The sequence below is a fragment of the Hylobates moloch genome, unplaced genomic scaffold, assembly GCF_009828535.3.
Source record: "Hylobates moloch isolate HMO894 unplaced genomic scaffold, HMol_V3 SCAFFOLD_7, whole genome shotgun sequence".
NCBI lineage: Eukaryota > Metazoa > Chordata > Mammalia > Primates > Hylobatidae > Hylobates > Hylobates moloch.
In genome coordinates this window covers 115,649,514-115,674,276 of record NW_026652282.1, presented here as the reverse complement: position 1 = coordinate 115,674,276, position 24,763 = coordinate 115,649,514, and the positions used below count along the sequence as shown (strand labels likewise).

The 24,763-nt window shown below is 41.6% G+C and overlaps 2 protein-coding genes across 5 annotated transcripts in view; both read right to left on the bottom strand.

The window, feature by feature from the left end:
* Positions 1 to 24,763, bottom strand: part of PABIR3 (PABIR family member 3) — a 417,014-nt gene that overhangs the window by 133,253 nt on the left and 258,998 nt on the right. The window lies entirely within an intron of this gene.
* Positions 19,591 to 20,220, bottom strand: LOC116812061 (CAAX box protein 1). The gene has a single exon (XM_032757667.2). The coding sequence runs from the start codon at positions 20,218 to 20,220 to the stop codon at positions 19,591 to 19,593; it is 630 nt and encodes a 209-aa protein (XP_032613558.1).

Below are 24,763 nucleotides of genomic sequence, written 5' to 3'. Positions count from 1 at the left end.
AGCGATTCTCCTGCCTCAGCCTCCCGAGTAGCTGTGATTACAGGCAGGTGCCACTACGCCTGGCTACTTTTGTATGTTTAGTAGAGATGAGGTTTCTCCATGTAGGTCAGGCTGGTCTCAAACTCCCAACCTCAGGTTATCCGCCTGCCTTGGCCTCCCAAACTGGTGGGATTACAGGCGTGAGCCACCACACCTGGCCATGTTCTACATTTTTAAATTATACAAACTATAATATGTACATTTGCTCTGCCATTTGTTTTTGATGATATCTGACATAGCCACAGCTGTAATATACTGTGTAACACACATTTACAATACTTTATCAACTCTCTTGGTGGTGGACTTTGCTAATGGTCCTTTTGGCAGGTATCTATTTTTTGTGTATTTACAAAGCTGCAAAGAACAAAACTAGCAGGTCTCCTTGAGTAAATGTACAAGTTTCTTGGAGCACAGAAATACTAAGTGACAAAGTGACAAGAGAGGTATATATATATATTTTTTTGAGACAGAGTCTCACTCTGTCTCCCAGGCTGGAGTGCAGTGTCGCGATCTCGGCTCACTGCAAGCTCTGCCTCCCAGGTTCAGGCCATTCTCCTGCCTCAGCCTCCCGAGTAGCTGGGACTACAGGCGCCGGCCACCACACCCGGCTAATTTTTTGTATTTTTAGTAGAAACGGAGTTTCGCCATGTTGGCCAGGATGGTCTCGATCTCCTGGCCTCGAGATCTGCCCGCCTCGGCCTCCCAAAGCCAAATTATATATTTTAATAGGTTATTTTCTGCATATGTGAAATCTAGTGATGAATTACTATTAATTTTGTACTCAGCCACACAACTAAATTAGAATACAAAGTGTAATGCTTAATTTCCCCTCCGCCTTTCCAATTTGTGAAACTTTGTTATTTCTTTCCTTTATTCTTATGTATTAACACGTATAATATCATGTTTGGAAAGCATCCAACCATTCTCATTTTCCTCTTTCAACTTCTTTTGTGATAATCAACTGATTGTCCTCCTTTTGGTGTCTTAATATCGCAAATTAAGAGATTTCTTAGTATTTAACCCGCCTTTCATTAACTGCTCATGGCACATTACACTTTGAATATGCCGCTCTAGATTATATTTGCTAATATTTGGGATTTTCCCATTAATGTTGCAAAGCAGGGAGCAAACAATCTGAGACATATACGAAGAAGCAAAAAAAATGTGTTCATAGAACTCTACTCAAGTGGCGTCCAGAGCCCAGGGTTCTGAAAGCAGTGTCCAAGGACTAATGAGTGAGGGGTCAGGAGTGCGGCAGGAGGCCGCATCAATCTCCAGAACATGGATCTTCTGCTCTCCAGGGGCAACAGGCTCAGCCTCCCCGCACACCGCCTGCTGTCCTGAGAGCCCCACTGGCGCGCCTCGTATAATCTCCGCCCTACTCCTCTGAGGCTACACTGCCTCCTCCACAGTATTAAGCCCACCCCAGAACTCCCGGCATTGCCCTTCTGCGCCCCGTGACGCACCGGTGCACTAGTGACCACAAGGCTCTGTGGGCTGAGCTCGCGCAAGTGCCTGGGCTCTCCCCATGGCTCCGCCCACGACCCGCCCTGGCCCGGGCCCCCTCCCTCAACATGCACTTCCGGCGACGCCTTAGCGCTGACCCCCACGCAACCCAGCGAAACTCGGCGGAGCGCGCGCGGCGCGATGGACGGTCGGGTGCAGCTGATGAAGGCCCTCCTGGCCCGGCCCCTCCAGCCCGCGGCGCGTCGCTGGAGGAATCCGATTCCCTTTCCCGAGACGTTTGACGGCGATACCGACCGGCTCCCGGAGTTCATCGTGCAGACGGGCTCCTTACATGTTCGTGGACGAGAACACATTCTCCAACGACGCCCTGAAGGTGACGTTCCTCATCACCCGTCTCACGGGGCCCGCCCTGCAGTGGGTGATCCCCTACATCAAGAAGGAGAGCCCCCTGCTCAGTGATTACCGGGGCTTCCTGGCCGAGATGAAGCGGGTCTTTGGATGGGAGGAGGACGAAGACTTCTAGGCCGGGAGACCCCTTGGCCTGGGGGCGGGTGCTCTGGGGACGGTCCGCTGTGCCAGTGGCCACCGCTAGGGTCTCCACAGGCGCCCTCCCTCCGTGCCTCCCTCCCCCTCGAGCCGCCACGATGTCCCCTGCGCTCCTGTTCCCTCCCGCCTAGTGCTTGCCTTTGTTCCAGGAATAGCGCTCCAGGCTCCTGCTGCAGCTCCTGAGCCTCACTCTGGAGTGCGCTGCCTCCGCCCTTTTTTGCCAGCCCAGCCCCTCCCATGCACGTTTGGACGCTGTCCTGCACTCCAGCTGCAAGCTGGGCTCCTGTTACATACTGGACACACCACCCACAGCCGCTGCTGCCAACCTACCTCCACTCCTCCAGACTGCCAGCCGACTACATCATTCTGCCCACAGACCTACGCTACCACTGCCACCGCCATCCACCTCATCTCACCAACAGACTGCCACTCCTAGTGATGTGGACTCACCTCGGAGGTATCTGAGCTGGACACAGCCCCTGGACAGTGATCCAGACAGCTGGCCACCCCCCAAGGAGCTTGTCACCTTCAGCGAGACCCATTTCCTCCCCATCCCCAGAGACCTCTTGTGTTCCTGCCACATAGCTGCCAGGGTTTAGGTGTGCCTGGCAACCAAATCAAATCTCTCATTTTCTCCTGTGGACCAGTTAGTTTTGCCTAGAATCCTGTTTTCTTCTGAATTTGCAGCTGTCTCTCTGATGGATGCCTTTTATTCAACACAATAAGCCCTGCTCCCTGCCCTGCTCTAATACACTACCTGTACAAAGATTTTTTCCTTATTTTTAATAAATGTCAGACACTATTAAATAGACATGGAGTCTCAATGAATATGGCACCTTTCCCTCCCTGGTTCTGTAAGTAGGGTCCATGTCTTCTTCAAATGCTATCTGCCCTGTCATACTATGGCTGAAGTTGATCTTGCATTATAAAAACAAAAGATTGAGTCCTGTGGAGTGTCCTAGGGATGGCGATCTTACTGGCAACCATCTAATGCCAAATGATGACCCTTCTAAACCAGGCAGTTTCATGCCACTTTTGAGGTAGACATTGATCTGATTTTGGCCAAGGCAATGTGAAAAGCTGTGGAAAAGCTTTTTGTAAAAGGTTTCCTTACTTTCAAAAAATGGCTACAAAACACAAATCTCAAATTGCTACATACCATAAATCCCATACATTTGTTTGTGAACACCTGTCAAAGTTTTATTTAACCAGAGATTCATTAATGAAACATCAGAATTGCAGAGGTGTTCTATGAAAGCATTTATATCTATAAAACCTTGAATATGGAGGTAATGGGGAAAGGGATGCAGAGCTGTGATTATTAATTTAGGTACATACCTGGTTGATGACCTGCAGGACAATGCAATTATAACTTTCTCTAATGAGCAGAATAAAAGTTAATACTCATTACTGTTTATCTGTAGGCTAATCTCTTAAATCTATAGTGCTATAAACAGCCTCTGTTCCATCAACTATTTGATGTTCAAATTTGTTGGTGAAATTTATTCCAGTAGAACCCAATACCACAGCACTCTGGTATTAAAAGATCACGCATCCAACTCTGTCCCTTATTTCTAATTTGTGTGAATTTCCAGAACACGTAAAGAGGTGGGAATAGGCTGAGTGTGTAGATAGATTTGCCTGATGCGTGGGTGGAAAATGAAAACAGACTGATTGCACCACAAAAAGGACTGGTGCTTACAGGTCCAATCTTTATAGTTTTCTGTCCTCTGCCTTGGGGAGATGAGACTCTTTGTCTTTCAACTTTAACTTAAATTGGTGATTAATCACCCTTAGCCTCTCATTGTCTCTCTGCAATTCAATAGCCTCTAGTAACAACCATATGATCACATAATCTTTGTAACTACTACTTCCTCTGAACCTTTCAAATTCTTGAGATATTGCACCTGTCACTAAATTTCCTTCCATTGGTATCCTATCTCAGTTCACCACTGGTGAGAGTTTTGACAGTTGCACCACTACCACATAGCAGGTTATCAGTACTTCCTTTACCAACAGTGATGTAGTTCCCATTTCTAGCCACCTGGCAGGTAATCAAGCTCCAAAATCCAATTTTATAATCTGCCTCTTATGACCACTGCTAACACCAAATATTAAACTTTAAGTTCCCTCAGAAACAGACTCTCATGAACAACACTTGTAATGGAGTGATTGAAGTAGGATCCAGCAGAAGGAGAATTTATGAAGAAACATACAGTTACAACAGATGCCTCACCTGATCCCACAGGGATATCTAAAGTTGGGACAGCCATTCAGAAATGTTCTAATTTGAGACTGGACACAGTGGCTCACGCCTGTAATCCCAGCACTTTGGGAGGCCTGGGCAGGATGATTGCTTGAGGCCTGGAGTTGGAGACCAGCCTGGGCAACCCAGTGAGACCCTGTCTCTACAAAAAATTTAAAAATTAGCCAAGTGTGGTAGTGAACACCTATAGTGCCGGCTACTCAGGAGGCTGAGGTGGGTGGATCGCTTGAACCCAGGAATTGGAGACTGCAGTGAGCTATGATCACGTGACTGCACTCTGTCCTAGGCGACAGAAGACCTTGTCTAAAAAAAAGAAAAGAAAAAGAAAAAAAATTGTCTGAATTGAGGAGAGGCCACATTGACTAGTTTTTTGATGTGGTGTAACCTGGAGGAGGTGGTGTACTCCTTTTTTTTTTAATTCACCATTTAAAAGGAATAAGATAGACCTATGCTCGCTACTTTGGAGAGATTTTTGCAAGGTTTTGTTCAGTAAGAAACACGATATGCAGAAAACTGCATAATGTGGCCCATTTTTTGTTAAACAGATGTTAACCCCAAAGACCTACATATGAATACACACATACAGTCACACACACATACAATAAGCTAAGTATGAAGAAAAATATAGACATATACACACTAGGGTGTTAGTGCGGGCCACAAGATGTGAGGAAAGGTTGATGCCAGAGATGGAGTAGGGCCTTAGAGAGGGGGATGCACACAACAAAATGAAAGAAAAAAAAAAGGCTGCTCTAAAACGCAGGGAGATTAAATGTATGGCATTGAAAACTGAAAAATCTATAGAAATTTGTGAGGGGTATATAGTATCCGTCAGTGTCCCAAAAAGAAACAGAAGGTATACACAAATGGGGTGATTGAGGAGAATTAAAAGAATAGACTATATACAGATGTGTGGGTAGGTTTCAGATAAATTATGATAGATTGGATAACTCTTCCACAAATATTCACTCCTCACTTCCCCACACCCCTATGGTGGGTGTACTTCGCTGCTCCACTGGCTCTAAGCTTGGCCATCATTTGTTATTTTCAATGGAACATGAGCAGACATGACATGAATAGAGGATTTAAACATGCTTGAGTGGTTTTGCTTGTTTTCTTGCCCTCCTATGATTGCCATGAGAAGAGCATGCCCCCGGTTGTTGCTGATCCCTCAGCTTGGGCCATACAGTGATTCACATGGAACAGATCTAAACACAATCTGAATCCCAGAGCCAAGCCCACACTAACTGCATCCTGGAGAAGAATAGCCCCAGATGGCCCATAGCACATGAGCAAAGAGAGCAAATGATTGTTAATTAATTTGGGGGAGATTTCTCATACAGCATTATTCTAGCAATAGCTGACTAATACTGAAACCAACAATGCATTTTGAATTATCCTGGGGCTAGCAACAGTAATGAGCTGTTGCCTCCCACCAAGGCATGAAAGGGTAAGGGCAGGGAGGGGTTACTGGAACACAGAGAGCTCTAGCCATAGAAGAGAATCCCTGGAAAGGACCTGTGGCCTTTGATAGAGAAACCAGCCACAGCTACCTCTTAATCTGGTAGAGATGGAGCTCGTCCATTGGCCAAACTCAACCAGAAGCCAGAGAGCAAGGGAACGGTTTACGCAGTCCATAAAGGTCAGCCTCTGGGAACAGAGCTGACCCTGTTCCAGGATAGAGGAGAGTGGAAAGTGAACCTGGAAGAGCAAATGGAAGGTATCCAAGAGATATATGAACAATCAATTCCGAGGGAGAAACATTTGAAAAGATGGATAATTGCAACAGTAATCAGAGAGATTTAAAATAGAACAAAAACAGGTATCATTTCAAAAGCATCACATTGCCAAAAGTAGACCGGGCGTGGTGGCTCATGCCTGTAATCCTAGCACTTTGGGAGGCCAAGGCGAATGGATCACCTGAGGTCAGGAGTTCCAGACCAGCCTGACCAACACGGTGAAACCCTGTCTCTACTAAAAATACAAAAATTAGCCAGGCGTGGTGGTGTGTGACTGTAATCCCAGCTACTCGGGAGGCTGAGACAGGAGAATTGCTTGAGCCCGGGAGGTGGAGGTTGCAGTGAGCCGAGATCACACCACTGCACTCCAACCTGGGCGACAAAGCAAGACTCCATCTCAAAAACAAACAAACAAACAAAAAGTTAAAATGACCATAGTAAGTGTTGAGGGGATATGGAGAAATGAGAGTTCTTATATACTGGTTATAACAGTGTAGAATAGTACAACAAAATTGGAGATGAATGTGGCAGCACCTTGTACAGTTTAAGACAAACATACCCTACAACCAAGAAATTCCAACAAGGATGTTGACAATAGCATTTTTTTAATGTATGTATGATTAGTACCTCTGCTAAACTGCATAGTACCTTTATCTAAATTAATAAAAGGTACCTCCTCTTGGGGAAAGCAGTCCCATGAATGCAGAGTTTGTTAAGCTGTTAGTAATTTTGTGCTTAAAAAAAAAAAAAAAAAAAAAAAAAAGCAAACCTTATTAAGTGTGTATGCAGCCCCACTGGTTGACATGGTGGACTGGGTAGGGGCTAGATTGTAGCCTCAGTCACTCATTTGGTAAGAGGTACTTCTGAAGTGAGCAACCTACAGATCATAAGCAGAAGCCCTGTTTGCAGTAGCCAAAATTTGAAGCAACATAAGTGTCATCAGTAGGAGTTGGTGATAATACACAATTATTAATATTGTTAAGCAGAGAGTTGCCATACAGCAATTCTACTCCTAGGTGTATATCCAAGAGAACTGAAAATATATGTCCTCACAAAAACTTGTACATGAATGTTCATAGCAGCATTATTCATAATAACCAAAAATGAGAAACAACCCAAAACTTCAGAAACTGATGAATAGATAAAATACAGTATATCCACACAATAGAATATTATTCAACCTTAAAAAGAAACGAATGCTACATACATGCTACAACATGGATGTACCTTGAAAACATAATGCTAAATAAACCAGTCACAAAATACCACATATTGTATGATTCCATTTATATGAAACTTCCAGAATACACAAATATATAGATGTGGAAAATCATTTAGAGGTTGCCTGGGGCTTGGGGAAGGAGAAAATAGGGAGGCATAGGGTATTTTCTTGGGGTGATAGAAATGTTCTAAAATTAGATAATGGCAATGGTTGGACAACTCTGCAAATATACTAAAAACGACTGACTTGTATATTTTAAAGGGGTAAATATTATAGTAAGTGAATCATATCTCAATAAAGCTGTTATAAAAAATTAGTTGTATTTCTATTTAATAACAAAGTAGGAGAAATAAAATTTAACAAAATAATACCATTTATGGTCATGTTATAAAGTATCAAATATCTAGAAATAAATCTATAAAACAGCTGCAATACCTCAACACTAGTAATTACAAAACATTACTGAGATGAATTAAACAACTAAATAAATGGAAGGATGTAAGATGTTAATGAATTGGAAAATTCAAAATTGTTACAGTATATATTTTCCCTAAATTTATTTTTAGATTCAATGCAATCCCAATAAAAATCAAGCAGATTTTAGAAGAAAACATAAGAGTAGAGTATATCTTCATGATATCGGGTTAGACAAAGATTTCTTACACAAGAGACATTGGTAAGTGACTCTAAAATTTATATGGAAAGGCAAAGGATCTAGAATAGCCAAGGTAATATTCAAGAAGCACAAAGTTAGATGGCTTACATTACCAGATATTAAGACTTACTATAAAGGAACATAAATTAAAGTGTATGGTATTGGTACAAGGATAGACAGAAAAATGCAATACAGTAAACAGTCCAGAAAGAAATTCACACATATATGGTGACCTAATTTATAACAAAGGCACCATTGCAATTCACTGAGGGGAAAGAATAGTCTTTGCAATAAGTGCTATTGGATCAATTAGATACCTATATTGAAAAATGAACATTGGTCCCTACCTCTCAGCATACATAAAAATTAATTCAGTATGGATCATAGACTTAAATTTGAAAGCTAAAATACGATATTAGAGGAAAGTATAGGAGACTATGATATTAAGTTTGGCAGAGATGTATTAAAAAGGACACAAAAAAACACTAATAATGTCTGCCCTCCCAGATAAAATGTTTATTAAGACACTCAGCATACAATTAGCCCTGCTTCCCGACAGCATCCAATCCAGAGCAAAGCTTCACTTCCTTAAACTTCTCAAAAATCACCTAACATACGCCCAAACACTTCAAACATTTTCTAACACCTTTTTGCTGAGATTCCCAACAGTTCTCTATGGTATGTTCTCCTTCACTGCAATGAATAATAAACTCAATATTTGTTCAATGACAAGATGTCCCTAGTGGTCTTTGCCTGGAAGATATGAACATCAAGAATATAGGAAGTCCTAGCAAGAGCAATCGGACAAAACAAAGAAATAAAAAGCATCCAAAAAGGAAGAGAGGAAGTCAAACTATTTGTTTGTAGACACTATGATTTTATACCTAGAAAACCCCAAAGTCTCTGCCCAAAAGTTCCTGGATCTGATGAACAACTTCAGCAAAGTTTCAGGACACAAAATCAGTATACAGAAATCTGTAGCATTTCTATACACAAACAACATCCAAGCTGAGAGCCAAATAAAGAATGAAATCCCATTCATGATAGCCACAAAAAAATAAAATACCTGGGAATACAGATATCCAGGAAGATGAGAAATCTCTACAACAAGAATTACAAAATACTGCTGAAGAAATCAGAGATGACACAAACAAATGGAAAAACATTCTATGCTCATCTATAGAAAAAAAATCAACATTGTTAAAATAGCCATACTGCCCAAAGCAATTTAAAGATTCAATGCTATTCCTATCAAACTACCAACGACATTTTTCACAGAACTAGAAAAATCTATTCTAAAATTTATATGGAACCACAAAAGAGCCCGAATAGCCAAAGCAATCCTAAGCAAAAAGGACAAAACAGCTGGAGGCATAACATTACCCGACTTCATACTATTCTACAAGGCTACGGTAACCAAAACAGCATGGTACTGGTACAAAAACAGACACATGGACCAATGTAACAGAATACAGAGCCCAGATATAAAACCACGCAACTACAACCATCTACGACAAAGTTGACAAAAACAAGCAATGAGGAAAGGAATCCCTATTCAATAAATGGTGCAGGGATAACTGGCTAGCATATGCATAAGACTGAAACTGGATCTCTTCTTTACACCATATGCAAAAGTCAACTGAAGATTGATTAAAGACTTAACTGTAAAACTTTAAACTATAAAAACCCTTGAATAAAACCTAGGAAATACCATTCTGAACATAAGTCCTGGCAAAGATTTCAAGATGAAGATACCAAAAGCAATTGCAACAAAAGCAAACATTGACAAATGGGACCTAATTAAACTAAAGAGTTTCTGCACAGCAAAAGAAACTACCAACATATAAACAGACAGCTTACAAAATAGTAGAAAATAATCGCAAACTAGGCATCTGACAAAGGTCTAATATCCAGAATCCACAAGGAACTTAAACAATTTCAATGAGAAAAAAATCTCATTAAAAAGTAGACAAACGACATGAACAGACACCTCTCTAAAGAAGACATGCAAGCAGCCAATAAATATGAAAAAATGCTTAACATCACTAATCATTAGAGAAATGCAAATCAAAACTGCAATGAGATACCATCCCACACCAGTCAGAATGGCTATTATTAAAAGGTCAAAAAATAAGAGATGCTTGCAAGGTTGCAGAGAAAAGGGAACACTTATACACTGCCGGTGGGAATGTAAATTAGTTCAGCTACTGTGGAAAGCAGTTTGGCAATTTCTCAAAGAACTTAAAATAGAACTACCATTCGACCCAACAATCCCTTTACTGGGTACATGCCCAAAGGAATATAAATTGTTCTACCATAAAGACATATGCATGCATATGTTCATCGCGGCACTAGCAATAGCAAGGACATGGAATCAACCTAAATGCTCATCAATGGTAGACTCGATAAAGAAAATGTGGTACATATACACCATGGAATACTAGGCAGCCATAAAAAAAGAATGAGATCATGTCCTTTGCAACAATAAGGAATGAGCTGGAGGCCATTATCCTAAGTGAACTAAAGCAGGAACAGAAAACCAAATACCACATGTTCTCACTTATAAGTGGGAGCTAAACATTGAGTACACATGAACACAAAGAAAGAAATAATAGACACCAGGGCCTACTTGAAGGTGGAGGGTAGGATGGGGGTGAAGATTGAAAAACTACTTATTGGGTACTATGCTTTTTACCTAGGCAACAAAATAATCTGTATGCCAAAGCCCTGCGACATGCAATTTATATAACAAACGTGCACAGGTACCCCTGAAACTAAAATTTTTTTTAAAAAAGAATATATAAATAGCTGCCACCAGTCAATAAAATGATAAACTAATAAAAAATAGGTGAAATTTTTGAATGGGTGCATTAGTTAATTTTCTGTTGCTTATAACAGAATACCTGAAACAGTGTAATTTATTTTTTTAATAATGTATTCTTACAGTTATGGAGGCTGAGAAGTCCAAGTCAAGGGGTCACAACTGGTGAGACCCTTCCTGCTGGTGAGGACTCTTTGCAGAGTCCCAATATGGTGCAGGGTATCACATGGTGAAGGAGCTGAGTGTGCTAACTTGTGAGCTCAGATTTCCCTTTCCCTTTCTCTTCTTATAAAGCCACCAGTTCCTCTCCCAGGACAACCCATTAATCCATTAATCTATGAATGAATTAATCCATTTACTTTAAGAGATGATCCAATCACCTCTTAAAGGCCCTACCTCTCAATATTGCCACATTGGGGATTAAGTTGTGTTAGTCTGTTCTCATGCTGCTATGAAGAAATACCCAAGACTGGGTAATTTATAAAGAAAACAGGTTTAATTGACTCACAGTTAAATTGACTCACAGTTCTGGGGAGGCTTCAGAAAACTTAGGATCACAGTGGAAGGCACGTCTTCACAGGGTGGCAGGATAGAGAATGAGAGCCAGCAGGGAAAATGCCAGATGCTTATAAAACCATCAGCTCTTGTGAGACTCACTCATTATCACAAGAATAGCATGGGGAAAACCGCCCCTATAACTCAGTTACCTCCTGCTGGGTCCCTCCCACAACATGTGGGGATTATGGGGATTACAATTCAAGATGAGATTTGGGTTGGGGGGACACAGCCAAACCATATCAAGTTGCACCATGAGTTTTAGTAGGGACAAATATTCCAACCATAGTAATCGGCATTTCATTAAAAAGGGTAGCAAAGTGGGTAAAAAGCATATGAAGAGATACTTATTACCATTAGTAATAATAGAAATGTAATTTTTTTTTTTTTTTTAGAGATATGGTCTCACTATGTTGTCCAGGCTGGTCTGGAACTCCTGTGCTCAAGTAATCCTCCCACCTCAGCCTCCCAAAGTGCTGAGATTACAGGTGTCAGCCACTTCACTCAGCCTAGAAATGCAAATTTAGCACAATGAGATATCACCACAGACTTATCACCTTATACCTCAATAAATAAGAGTGAACACTTGAAACACACAACATAGATGAATCTCACAGACATACAGCATAAATTCTGTATAATTTCATTTACAAGCAGTTCAAAAACAGGTAAAGTTTATCTTTGGTAATAAAGGTCAGAAGAATGTTTATACATAAGAGGCTCCTGCCTGAGAGGAGGCATGAGAGTCTTTTTGAATACTGGAAATGTTCTATACATTGATCTGAGTGGTGTTATACTGATGTATACATATGTAAATGTTCATCTAGTTATACACTTAAGATTTTTATCCTTTGCTGGATGTAACTTATATCTCAGTTTTTTTTAATATCAGAAAAAGAAAAAGGATTGTATATTTAGATAAGCAGTAGAAAAGCTACAGAACACCAAATACAAAGAGATCTTTCAAACAACCAAAGAGGAAACACAAAATTAGTCTGACAAATAATTTTTTAACAGCAAAAGTGGAAGCTAGAAGACTACAGAATAATGCTGTTTCCATCAATTTCTATTCAAATTTGTCACTTTTTAATATCTCTTATATCAAGGTGTTTCTTACAATCAATCAAAATTGTGAATTGTTGTTGGCCCAGGGGCTGCTGTGACATAGTAGTTACTGCCTGCTCATATGCAGACGTTAAAAGCACCTGTATCAAAACTTGCCGAACTGATGACGATGGATTAAGGGGAAAAATTTAGGACAAAAAAGTGAAATTGTCATTTCAGAACTATTGCATCACTAAGGTTTTGGTGGTACATAATACAATATTATATAGAAAAAAAGAGATATGAATGGTTCCACAAATCAAAGAGATTCAACAAGAATAATTTTAAAAGAATGAGGATAAAATAACTTTTCAGAAAATGAAAGACATCACAGTTTCCTTAATAGACCATTATTAAAGGAGTATATCTATAGGATATACTTTAGAAGAAGGAAAATGTACTAGTATAAATGTCTGGAATGCTGGCAAAGAAAATGGCAAATACATGGCTAAATCTAAACAAACAACAGCATAAATGTCTAATTTGGAGATGAAAAAACAGAGCTAAAGTAATGAGAAGAAGAACATTTACCCTGGGAGGCAATTATTTGTAATTAAAACATTCTAAGTTCCTTGTACTAATTCATTACTTTTTTCTACTTGTTAAGAAGTTATACACTCTATTTACATTATTTTAGCGATCACTCCAAAAAGTTAATATGCATAGTTAACATATAAATTTAGTCAACACAAAGTAATTAAAGCAACACACTTGACAAAAAGTTAGACGGATGGTACCAAATACTAGTGAGGAAATGGGACCACATACATTGAGGGCACGAGTGTAAAGTAAAAGAAATATTTTGGAAAACAACTTGGCTGTGCCTTTAGATTGGGTTCCCCATAAGCTGATTCTGACTGAGGATTCATCAGAAAGTGATATATTAGGAAGTGGTCCAAGTAAAAATATAGTGACCAGGGAGTGGGACCATGCAACGGGGAGAGGAAGAAGGCCGAACAACATTTTGATATCAACCAAGGTACCATTTAGGATCACTTTGGCACAATCCAATAGGGGGACACTGGAGACAATACAGGTCACAAATCAGAGTTGTCTCAAACAGAAGCAACAGAGCTGGAATATTTATAACTATGTATCTACCAATTATTAGCTAAAGTCTACTCTCTGGAGGACTTTAATTCTCAGATACTGGCTCTTCATGCTTGGAGACAAAAGGAGGTTGGTTCTGCAGTCCTGTGACAAAGAGCCACGGATTCTGGCTATTGGGGGAAAAAGCAAAAGCAGAGCTAAGGTGGATTAAAATGGCCAAGAGTACCAAGGGGATAAAGATAGAATATTAACGTATCTGTTTTAGTGGGTATTAGTCTTAACACCATGGAAAATAGTATGACAGCTAGATCCTTCTCCCTCAGCCTTGCTTGCAATTATATGAACTAAGGGCTTAAATATACCTACTTAAAAATACCTGAAGTACACTCAACATTTTACCATTAAGTATGACGTTAGCTATAGGTTTTTGTAGACGCTCCTTATCAGACAAGAATTCCCTTCCAATCCCAATTTGCTGGGATTTTATGAACTGATGTTCAGTGTTGTCAAATGCTTTTTCTCCTACTATGACCAAAGAACATCAAGCTTTTAAAATTTATTGAGACTTGTTTAATGCCTTAGTAAATGGCTTATCTTGGTGAATGTACCATATGCACTCGAAAACACTGTGTATGAGTTGTTTGATACAGTGTTCTAGACATGTGTATTATTCTTTAGATTTTCTATGTCCGTACTGGTATTTTGTCTAGTTGTTATATTAACTATTGAGAAAACATTGTTAAAATTTCCAATTTAAAAAAATACCTGGAGTATATTCTCTTGTTTGCAAATGGCTATTTCTCTGTACTGGTGTAAAAGAGTAGGCAGAAATATGGACTCCATCGGCCGGGCGCGGTGGCTCACGCTTGTAATCCCAGCACTTTGGGAGGCCGAGGTGGGCGGATCACGAGGTCAGGAGATCGAGACCACGGTGAAACCCCGTCTCTACTAAAAAAATACAAAAAATTAGCTGGGCGTGGTGGTGGGCGCCTGTAGTCCCAGCTACTCGGAGAGGCTGAGGCAGGAGAATGGCTTGCAGTGAGCCGAGATCGCGCCACTGCACTCCAGCCTGGGCGACAGAGCGAGACTCCGTCTCAAAAAAAAAAAAAAAAAAAGAAATATGGACTCCATCTTAAAATGATGATGAAATAAGGTCATGCGCATGAGGCACATCTAACATTTCTTTGTACATATTAGGACCTCATTACACATGTCTTCATCATTTTTAAGTATTACAAATTAATATGTTTTTGTTTTGGCAGAGGGGACAAGGCTGGATCTGACGTCATGGCTACTTACATGGCAAGTTCTTTACTCTCATCTTGACGGCCTTGATTACATATATTGTGTAGATGCTAATTCATCGAATGGATTCAAATGACCCATGCTGGTCTGAGGTTCCAGCGCTGCCCAGGAGAGTCCTGTTCAATGCACTCTGTTGTCTAGTCTTCTGCTAACACTAGAGACATAAGAATATTCATTAAACTCACTTTGGAAATGGCTGGACAGTTGGTGAGAGAGGGACTCCAAATTCAGCCAGGGTAATATTCCCACTCAAGTAATAACAGTACAGGAAAGCACTGAGAATGATGATTATAGTCAGGGTATTACACAGCTTTGGCTTCCAACATAGGCTATCTCTGTGATTCCATGAAGGCAGATCAAACTGGGAGTAATGGAGCCTTTGGAAGAATTGTAGGCAATCTTTTAAGTTGAAAGTCAATTTGAATGTACATATCCTTTAACCTTATATTCTCTACACAAGCAGCCCAGAACCACTTTAGAATAAATTCTCCTCCTTAAGATTTCCTGCTGAATATGAATGTGGCCCCCAAATTTGTGGGTGGTTACATCTGAATTTCTTTTTTTATGTTTGATCCTTGTATTTTTTCACAACATCTTATGGGCAGGTATTCTTTTTTTCTTTCACCATTGTACTTGGTAACTTTGCCAACTCATTATTTGAATATACTTATATTCTTTTGGGAAGTTGGGAACACCTCAATGTTGGAGACCTCCTTAAATTTCGACAAGGTCTAAATTCAACTTTGCTGTTGTCTTCATCCCTAAAAATGTCATTTAATGCTCAATATCTGAAAGCTGATTAATAGGCTTTCATATTATAAGTTAAATATTGCTCCCTATAGAGGCCTAAAAATGATTTTTTTAAAATCCCTAGCTGTATTACTTTTATACCTTCAGACATCGACTATCTCTACCAGCCCCATGGTTTGGGGGATGAGAGTAGGGTGTGAAAGTAGAATTAAAAGTATTCCAATTGTTTCAATTCCGGTAGGGCAGAAGAGAGGGAGACAGTAAACATTTTGTAAAAGCCTCACCTTTTTGGTGACAGAGGTGAAACAGGACCCCAAAAAAGGAATTTTATTGTGGGAAAAAGTATTTATTTTTGGGAATATTATCTTTATCGAAATTAAAGTTTTAGTAATGATAGAGGCAAACAAAATTCCCTCTCATTACTCACGAGAATATAATTTGAAAACAATCTTTCTGGAGTGAGATTTTTAACAAACAGTTAAAATTGTATGGCCTTTGATATATACATTAGTTTTAGGAATCTATCCTAATGATCTTACCAAAACTGTGTTTGCTTCTAATGTGAGTAAATATGCAGTCCTCCACTCAGGTTGCAGAATGGGTACTATTGCAGTCTTTAGCCCAAGACCCAAATTAACAGGCTTACTATAATTTCAGGGTTGTGAAATCCTAAATGTTCTCTTTTTGATCATGTGACAATATGCTCTCAGCAGCCTCAGGCACAGCAACAGCCACATCAGGGAGAGAAAAATAGGTTCAGGATCAGCTGGGCACTATGGCAGGGCCTCTGCAAGCAGTGGGCTAAAGGGGACAGGCATTAGAATCGGGGTACTGCCTCAGGGTTGGAAAAGAGAGACCCACTGAAGTGAGAGTCAGGGGGCAGAATGAATTTGGTGACCATCTGTTAAGGACCAGTAAGAGAGTGGGTATGAAGAGGACTGGGGACGAGTGAAAGAAGGTGGTACAACCATCAAGAGGGCCAAAAGCAGCTGTGTACGGGGAACAGAAGGAGCTCAGTTCTGGGCCGGCAGCTACAGAATCAAGCCAGGCAGCCTTCCCTGAACCACCTTCTCCATCATCATAAAGTCAGGGATTGTTCATGCACATAAAGTCCGGGTACTTTCAGTATGGGGTCCGTGATGAGCTTTAGTGGTGGTAAGATAGAGGGACTTTGATTGCCCTCACCAAGTTTTGTAGGCTTCATAGACTGCTTTTATTCTTTACTGTTCCGATGTGATCATTTCCCCATGTCATTAAATAGTTTGAGATCATCATGGCCTTTCATTTTACTTTATTTCACTGGGTATGTGTTCTGACTGACCATTGTCCATCCCATACCTGGTCCCAATAGATTTCATACTTTTCATTTTAGGCTCTTTGCTGCTCAGAACTGCTTATTGCAGTACCTTTGTAATCTGAGTGACCTTCATGATGGAAGACAAAACAGTGTTGCAATATCTATAGAAGCAGGCAGGTCATCACAGCTCTGCAGTGGCACCTGGAGGAAGCATCCCTGCATCTAGGACTTCTGGTACTCAATCTCTCAGCCTACTCCTTTGGCCCTCCAACCTCCTAGTGACAGGCAGATCAGGGACACTCACAAAGGGTCCCTTTGAAATCCCCTTCCTTACTACATCTCTGCCTTAAGGTTGACTCTGTGTACAGGATTGCAGTTAGGCCACTGGTAGTAAGTGGGGAGTGACCTTTCACTAGTATATTCTACCAGGATTCCCCTGAGAACCAAGGCCTCAGGGCACTGAACCATGCAAAGGCTACTTTGTTCCCCTATTAAATCTTTGTGGATCTGAGTGTCACAAAAATTTGTGTAAAGTTATCTTAATTATAGGCTTCAAGTCATTACTGGTCCCAATCACCAAAAGAAAGAGGTTAATTGTATTTCTGTTCTCTTTCTTATATTCATCTTCCATATTGTCACTTTTTATGTTTCTCCATCCTTTGGAGGTAAGGCCTCTTGCTTGGGTATTGACCACACTGCAGAGAATGAAGTGAGGGAAACAAACAGTGACAATTGAAAAGGTGAGACTGCAAAGTAATACAAAAGAGCCCCTTCTACTGTTACAAATGCCATTCCTTTGTCCCTTTATGGAATCCTGTGAAGATGTTCACGATTGTGAATTATTACCCTACCCAAGACATTTGCAGCACAAAAGAGGACCCTTGAGATGATAAAACTAGCATAGATCAAGGAATAAGTCTCATTCTTGTAGGAGGAAGAAAATTGCTGGGGCATTGTTGTTGAGGGAAGTTGGAGGTTACTGACATTGTTCAAAGGATACCTAGAAGGTCCCTGCCCATTCTACCTACCTCCAGAGCCAGTGGACAGAGAGCACAGGGAATATGCTGGACCTACTCAGTAATGTAAACTGCTTCCTAGCACTTTTCCCACCACTTCAGCAGAATCTGTGTTTAAAACCAAACAGTGAATATGCTTAACACAATCTTCCTTCATACCTATCCAGGGAGGCTGACTGTCAGCACCTTGAATTGGCCTTCATGATTAGCCCGGTTTCAGTGTTTTAAGAGCCCTGTAAATCGTAAAAACTTTATTTTATTAAGCAATTTGAATTTTATCTCTGATTTCAAAAAGATTTTGACCTATTATACGCCAAACTACAAATTAATGATGTTTCCACTACTTCTGAGAATACAAATATTATCACATACCTAATACAGATAATAATGTACCTCTACCTCCACATACAGCCCTATGAATCACTGCTGAATGGCAAAATTTCACCTATTTAAATGAAGAGAGAGAAGCAATAAAGTAAACAAACAAACAAAAAACACTCTTGTGATTTATTCCTCATTCGTATGCTCTGGAAAAATAACACATATTAGAAATGGGGCAGAGAGGCCAGGCATGGTGGCTCACACTTGTAATCCCAGCACTTTGGGAGGGCAAGGCCGGGGGATCATGAGGCCAGAAGACTGAGACCATCCTGGCCAACATGGTGAAACCCTGTCTCTACTAAAAATACAAAAATTAGCCAGGTGTGGCGGCACGTGCCTGCAGTCTCAGCTACTCGGGAGGCTGAGGCAGAAGAATTGCTTGAACCCAGGAGGCAGAGGTTGCAGTGAGCCAAGATCATGCCATGGCACTTGGGGGAAAAAAAAAAAAAAGGCAGAGAGTTGTTGACTGAGTGCTGCCCTACAAGCCCACCTTAGGATAATCTGCTTCTATTGGGATATTGAGCTTTTCCCAGAGATAGATGGGGTGGCAGAGGCATGTTAGCACAGTAGATTTCAAAGATTAGCATGCAGGGATATGTTGAAGATAATTTTTTTTTTCCTGCCCATTAGGGAAGGTGGTAATTGTATTGTGTTTCAGGTCATTCATTAAACAAGTTTGTACCTAAATTAACTGCAGATCTGCATTCCTTTCTCCACTACCTACCCAATTAAAGCAATATAAACGTAAACGCTTTTTCTGAAGTATCTAAGCCACTTAGCTGGTTCCCTGATAATGCGTTAAATAAAACTGTGAGAGGTGTTCACCAACAAATGTGTGAGATGTATGGCTTGTAACCATTTGGGGTATATGCTTTTAGACAGTTTTTTGGAAATGAGGGAAGAAAAAGCACCCTTTCTGACTATTCCTTACCTTATCTTGGCCACATTCACATTAAGGTTCATTTCCTAAGGGGCACAAAACTGACTTGTTTACAACATTAATCGTCTGGGATTGGTCACTGGTGGGATCTCCATTTGCAGGACACCACAGGACCCTGTGTCAACATCAGTCATAGCATCGCAGGGCATATAGTTTTTGAACAAGATATGGACCCCATTTACAGAACCAGGGAGGGAAAAGTGCCATATTCATTGAGACCATTTCTTTTCAATAATGTCTGACATTTATTGAAAATAAGGAAAAGACTTTCTCCAGGTAGTGTATTAGAGCAGAGCAGAATGCAGGGGTTACTGTGTTGAACAAAAGGCACACATCAGAGAGACAGTTGCAAACTCAGAATACTGGGTTATGGGCAAAACTAACTGGTCCACAAGAGAAAATGAGAGACTCGATTTGGCTGCCAGGCACACCTGGGCCTAGGCAAGAACACAAGAGGTTTCTGGGGGTGGGGAGGAAATGGGTCTCGCTGAAGGTGACAGATCCCTTGGGAGGCGGCCAGCTGTCTGGATCACTGTCCAGGGACTGTGGCCAGCCCAGATACCTCCGAGGTGAGTCCAGATCACTAGGAGCAGCAGTCTGTCGGTAGGATGCGATGGATGGCGATGGCCGTGGCAGCGCAGGTCTGTGGGCAGAATGATGTAGTCGTCTGGCAGTCTGGTGGGGAGGAGAGGGCTTGGCAGCGGCGGCAGTGGGTGGTCTGTCCAGTGTGTAACAGGAGCCCAGCTTGCAGCTGGAGCGCAGGACAGCGTCCAAATGTGCATGGGAGGGGCTGGCTGGCTGGAAGGAGAGGGCGGCGGCTCGCTCCAGAGTGAGGCCCAGGGGCGGCAGCAGGATCCTGGAGCGCTATTCCTGGAACAAAGGCAAGCACTACGCGGGAGGGAACAGGAGCGCAGGGGACATCGCGGCGGCTGGAGGAGGAGGGAGGCGCGGAGGGAGGGCGCCGGTGGCGACCCTGGCGGCGGCCAGTAACACAGCGGACCCTCCCCAGAGCACCCGCCCCCAGGCCCGAGGGTCTCCCGGCCTAGAAGTCCTCGTCCTCCTCCCATCCAAAGACTCGCTTCATCTCGGCCAGAAAGCCCCGGTAATCATTGAGCAGGGGGCTCTCCTTCTTGATGTAGGGGATCACCCACTGCAGGGCGGGCCCCGTGAGGCGGGTGATGAGGAACGTCACCTTCAGGGCGTCGCTGGAGAACGTGTTCTCGTCCACGAACATGTAGGAGCCCGTCTGCACGATGAACTCCGGGAGCCGGTCCGTATCGCCGTCAAACGTCTCGGGAAAGGGAATCGGATTCCTCCAGCGACGCGTCGCAGGCCGGATCGGCAAGGCCAGGAGGGCCTTTATCAGCTGCACCCGACCGTCCATCGCTGCTCCTCGCTTCGCTGGACGTCAATGGGCTCCACCCGGCTCTGCAGAGGTCAGTACCGAGGCGTCGCCGGAAATGCGTGTCCACGAAGGCCGGCCTAGGATAGGGTGGGCGGGGCCACAACCGGGGCTCCAACCCTCTCATGGACTCCGCCCACAAGGCCGGGTGGTCCCTAGTACGCAGGCGCACCGTGGGGAATACACCGGCGAAGAGGGACCTAAAGCACTCAAGGAGGCCGGCTCGTATCGGAGAGGCTGGGCCAAGGTTTCCTAAGGTGGCGGGACCGGGAGCAGGAGAGGAACCAGGGAGACCTGGTGGTGTATGGGGCGCGGAGAGCTCGCTCCGAGGGGATGTTAGAGGCCCTACCTAGTTCTGGTAGTTGAGGAGTCCTTCCGCAGCACTCGTCCCCACCTCTCATCAGCCCTTGGGTATGCATTCAGGGAGCCTTGGCCCTGGACGCCACTCGTATGAGGTTCTGTGAACACATTTTCCTGCTGCTTCTTTTATCTCTCAACCAGATTATTGGCTCCCTATTTTGCAACATTAATAGAGAAGCCCCACATATTAGCAAATACAATCCAGAGCAGCATATTCAAAGAGTAATGCACCACGCTTGAGGGATGAATACTCCATTCTCCATGATGTGATTATTAATACCTAATATTTGATAGCACAATAGGACGACTACAGTCAAAATAATTTAATTGTACATTTAAAAATAACTAAAAGAGTATAATTGGATTGTTTGTAGCACAAAGGATAAACGCTTGAGGGGATGGATGCCCCTTTTACCATTATGTGATTATTATGCATTCTATGCCTATATTAAAGCATTTTATGTACCCCATAAATACATATACCTATTATGTACCCACAAAAATTATAAATAATTTTTTAAAAAGAATAATATACCACGAGCAGTTAATGTAAGGAGGGTTAAATATTAGGAAATCTCTTAATTTGTTATAAAAGCTGCCCTCAGTTCTCTGCCACGTTGCCCTGTCCATAGGCCGTTCACAACACTGCAGCTTGTTTCTTCATGGAACAAAGAGAGAATGTGTCTCCTTGAAAGATGGAGTCATGAAGGGGTGGCCAGCAGCTCCACACCTGTGGGAGGGTTTCTTATCAGGTGGGACGAGAGTCTGAGAAAAGAAATAAGAGACAAAGTATAGAGAAAGAAAAGTGGGCCCAGGGGACCGGCACTCAGCATACGGAGGACCCGCGCTGGCACTGGTCTCTGAGTTCCCTCAGTATTTATTGATCATTATCTCTACCATCTCGGAGACGGGGATGTGGCAGGACTATAGGGTAATAGTGGGGAGAGGGTCAGCAGGAAAACATGTGAACAAAGGTCTCTGTGCCATAATTAAGTTTAAGGAAAGGTGCTGTGCCTTGATATGCACGTATACAAACATCTTGGTGCATTAAAGAGCGGTATTGCCACCAGCATGTCTCACTTTCAGCCCTAAGGTGGTTTTCTCCTATCTCAGTAAATGGAACATATGATCAGGTTTTACACCCAGACATTCCATTGCCCAGGGACGAGCAGGAGACAGATGCCTTCCTCTTATCTCAACTGCAAAGAGGCCTTCCTCTTTTACTAATCCTCCTCAGCACAGACCCTTTACGGGTGTCAGGCTGGGGGACGGTCAAGTCTTTCCCTTCCCAGGAGGCCATATCTCAGGCTATCCTATGGGGAGAAACCTTGGACAATACCTGGCTTTCCTAGGCAGAGGTCCCTGCAGCCTTCCGCAGCGTATTGTGTCCCTGGGTACTTGGGATTAGAGAATGGTGATGACTTTTAACAAGCATGCTGCCTTCAAGCACTTTTTTAACAAAGTGCATTCTGCATAGCCCTAAATCCATTAAATCTTGAGTCAACACAGCGCTTGTCTCTGCAAGCACAGGGTTGGGGCTAGGGTTACAGATTAACAGCATCTCAAGGCAGAAGAATTTCTCTTAGTACAGAACAAAATAGAGTCTCTTATGTCTACTTCTTTCTACATAGACACAGTAACAGTCTGATCTCTCTTTCTTTTCCCCACAAGTCATGTATAAACTAACGTAATCATGGTAGTTACGTCTCATCACCTTTGTCACATTCTATTGGTTAGAAGCAAGCCATAGTCCCCACCTACACTGAAAGACATGACCAGGACATTGGGATGTTGGGAGCCACCTTAGAATCTCTCTGCCACAGCATGGATATACAAATTTGGTGATCCATTCATTTGTTGGAAGATATTTGGCACATTTACAGGTTTTGGAAATTACAAAGGAATCAGCTATAAGCATTTATATACAGATTTTTGTGTGAGCATAGGTTTTCATTTTTCTAGAGTAAATTCCTAGAGCAAAGATTTGTGTCATATGTTTCCAAATAAAAACTCTCATTGAACTTAGAAGGGAGCTCCTAAATCTGAGGAAGAGCATCTACAAAAAACCTACAGCTGTCATACTCAAAGGTGAAAGCCTGAATGCTTTTCACTCTTAGATCAAGAACAAGACACATAGAGGGGAACAACACACACTGAGGCCTATCAGAGGATAGAGGGTGGGAGGAGGCATAGGATCAGGAAAAATAACTAATGGCTAATAAGCTTAATACCTGGGTGATGAAATAATCTGTACAACAAACTCCCATGACACAAATTTACCTATGTAACAACCTGCACTTGTACCCCTGAACTTGAAAGTTAAAAAAGACCAACAAAACAAGTACATATGCCCACTCTCATCACTTTAGTGCAATATTGTACTGGAGATTCTAGACAATCTCATTTCTTTGCAATGAGGGCAAAGAAAATAAGGAAAGGAAAAAGTAATAAAAGGCATCTAGATTGGACAAGGCAAAGGCAAACTTTTGTTATTCATACACAACAGGATCATGTATATAGTAAACAGATTTTCTAAGATCAACAAAACATACTAGAACTAAGAAGCGAGTTTACCAAGGTTGCAGGACATAGGCGAATATACAAAAATCAATTGTATTCCTAGTAACGAACAAGAGAAATTTGAGCTAGAATTTTAAACACCATAAAAACATAAAAAATGTTAGGGTTAAATATGACAAAAGAGATGAGACTTGTACCCTGAAAACTACAGAACATTCCTAACATATATTACAAAATATCTGAGTAATGGAGAGATATAGTCATGAACTGGAAGATTTAATATTGTTAGTATATCAATTCTCCCAAAATTGATATATAGATTCAAAGTCCCAGCGAGTGTTTTAACATATAAAAAACAACTAATTGCTTCTAAAATTCGTAGGGAAATACAAAAAAAAAATGCATTAGCAAAAACAGCTTTGAAATAGAAAAAATAAGTTGGAGGACTAATAATATTTGATTTCAAGATTTATAATAAAGCTACTGCAATTAAGACAATGTGATATTGTTATCAAAATAGACAAATACGGTCATCCCTTAGTATTTACAAGGGATTGGTTCCAGGACCTCTGCAAATACCAAAATCTGAGGACACTCAACTCCCTTATATAAAATGGTATAATATTTGCGTATAACCTATGTATATCCTCCCATATACTTTAAATCGTATCTAGATTACTTATAACACCTAATACAATATAAATGCTATGTAAATAGTTGTTACCTCATATTTTTAATTGTACTCTTTTTCTAATTTTTACTTTTATTTCAGTAGTTTCTGGGGTAGAGGTGTTTTTTTGTTACATGGATACGTTCTTTAGTGGTGATTTCTGAGATTTTAGGGCACCTGTCACCCAAACAGTGTACACTGTACCCAATATGTAGTCTTTTATCCCTCACTCCCTTCCCATCCTTCCCCCCGGGTCACCAAAGTCCATTATATCAATCTTATGCCTTTGCATCCTCATAGTTTAACTCGACTTGTAAGTGATAACATACAATATTCGGTTTTCCATTCCTGAGTTAACTTCACCTAGAATAATGGCCTCCAGCTCTATCCAAGTCGCTGAAAAAGACATTATTTCATTCCTTTTTATGGCTAAGTAGTAGTACATGTTGTATATACCACATTTTCTTTATCCACTCGTTGGTTGATGGGCACTTAGGTTGGTTCCATATCTTTGCAGTTGCGAATTGTGCTGCTGTAAACATGCATGTGCATGTGTCTTTTTCACAGAGTGACTTATTTTCCTTTCCTTATTTCCCAGTAGTGGGATTGCTGGATTGAATGGCAGTTCTACTTTTAGTTCTTTAAGGAATCTCCATAC

Coding starts and splice junctions, on each gene's coding strand:
- LOC116812061 (XM_032757667.2), bottom strand. CDS start 20,220: ATGGGAGGAGGACGAGGACTTCTAGGCCGGGAGACCCTCGGGCCTGGG.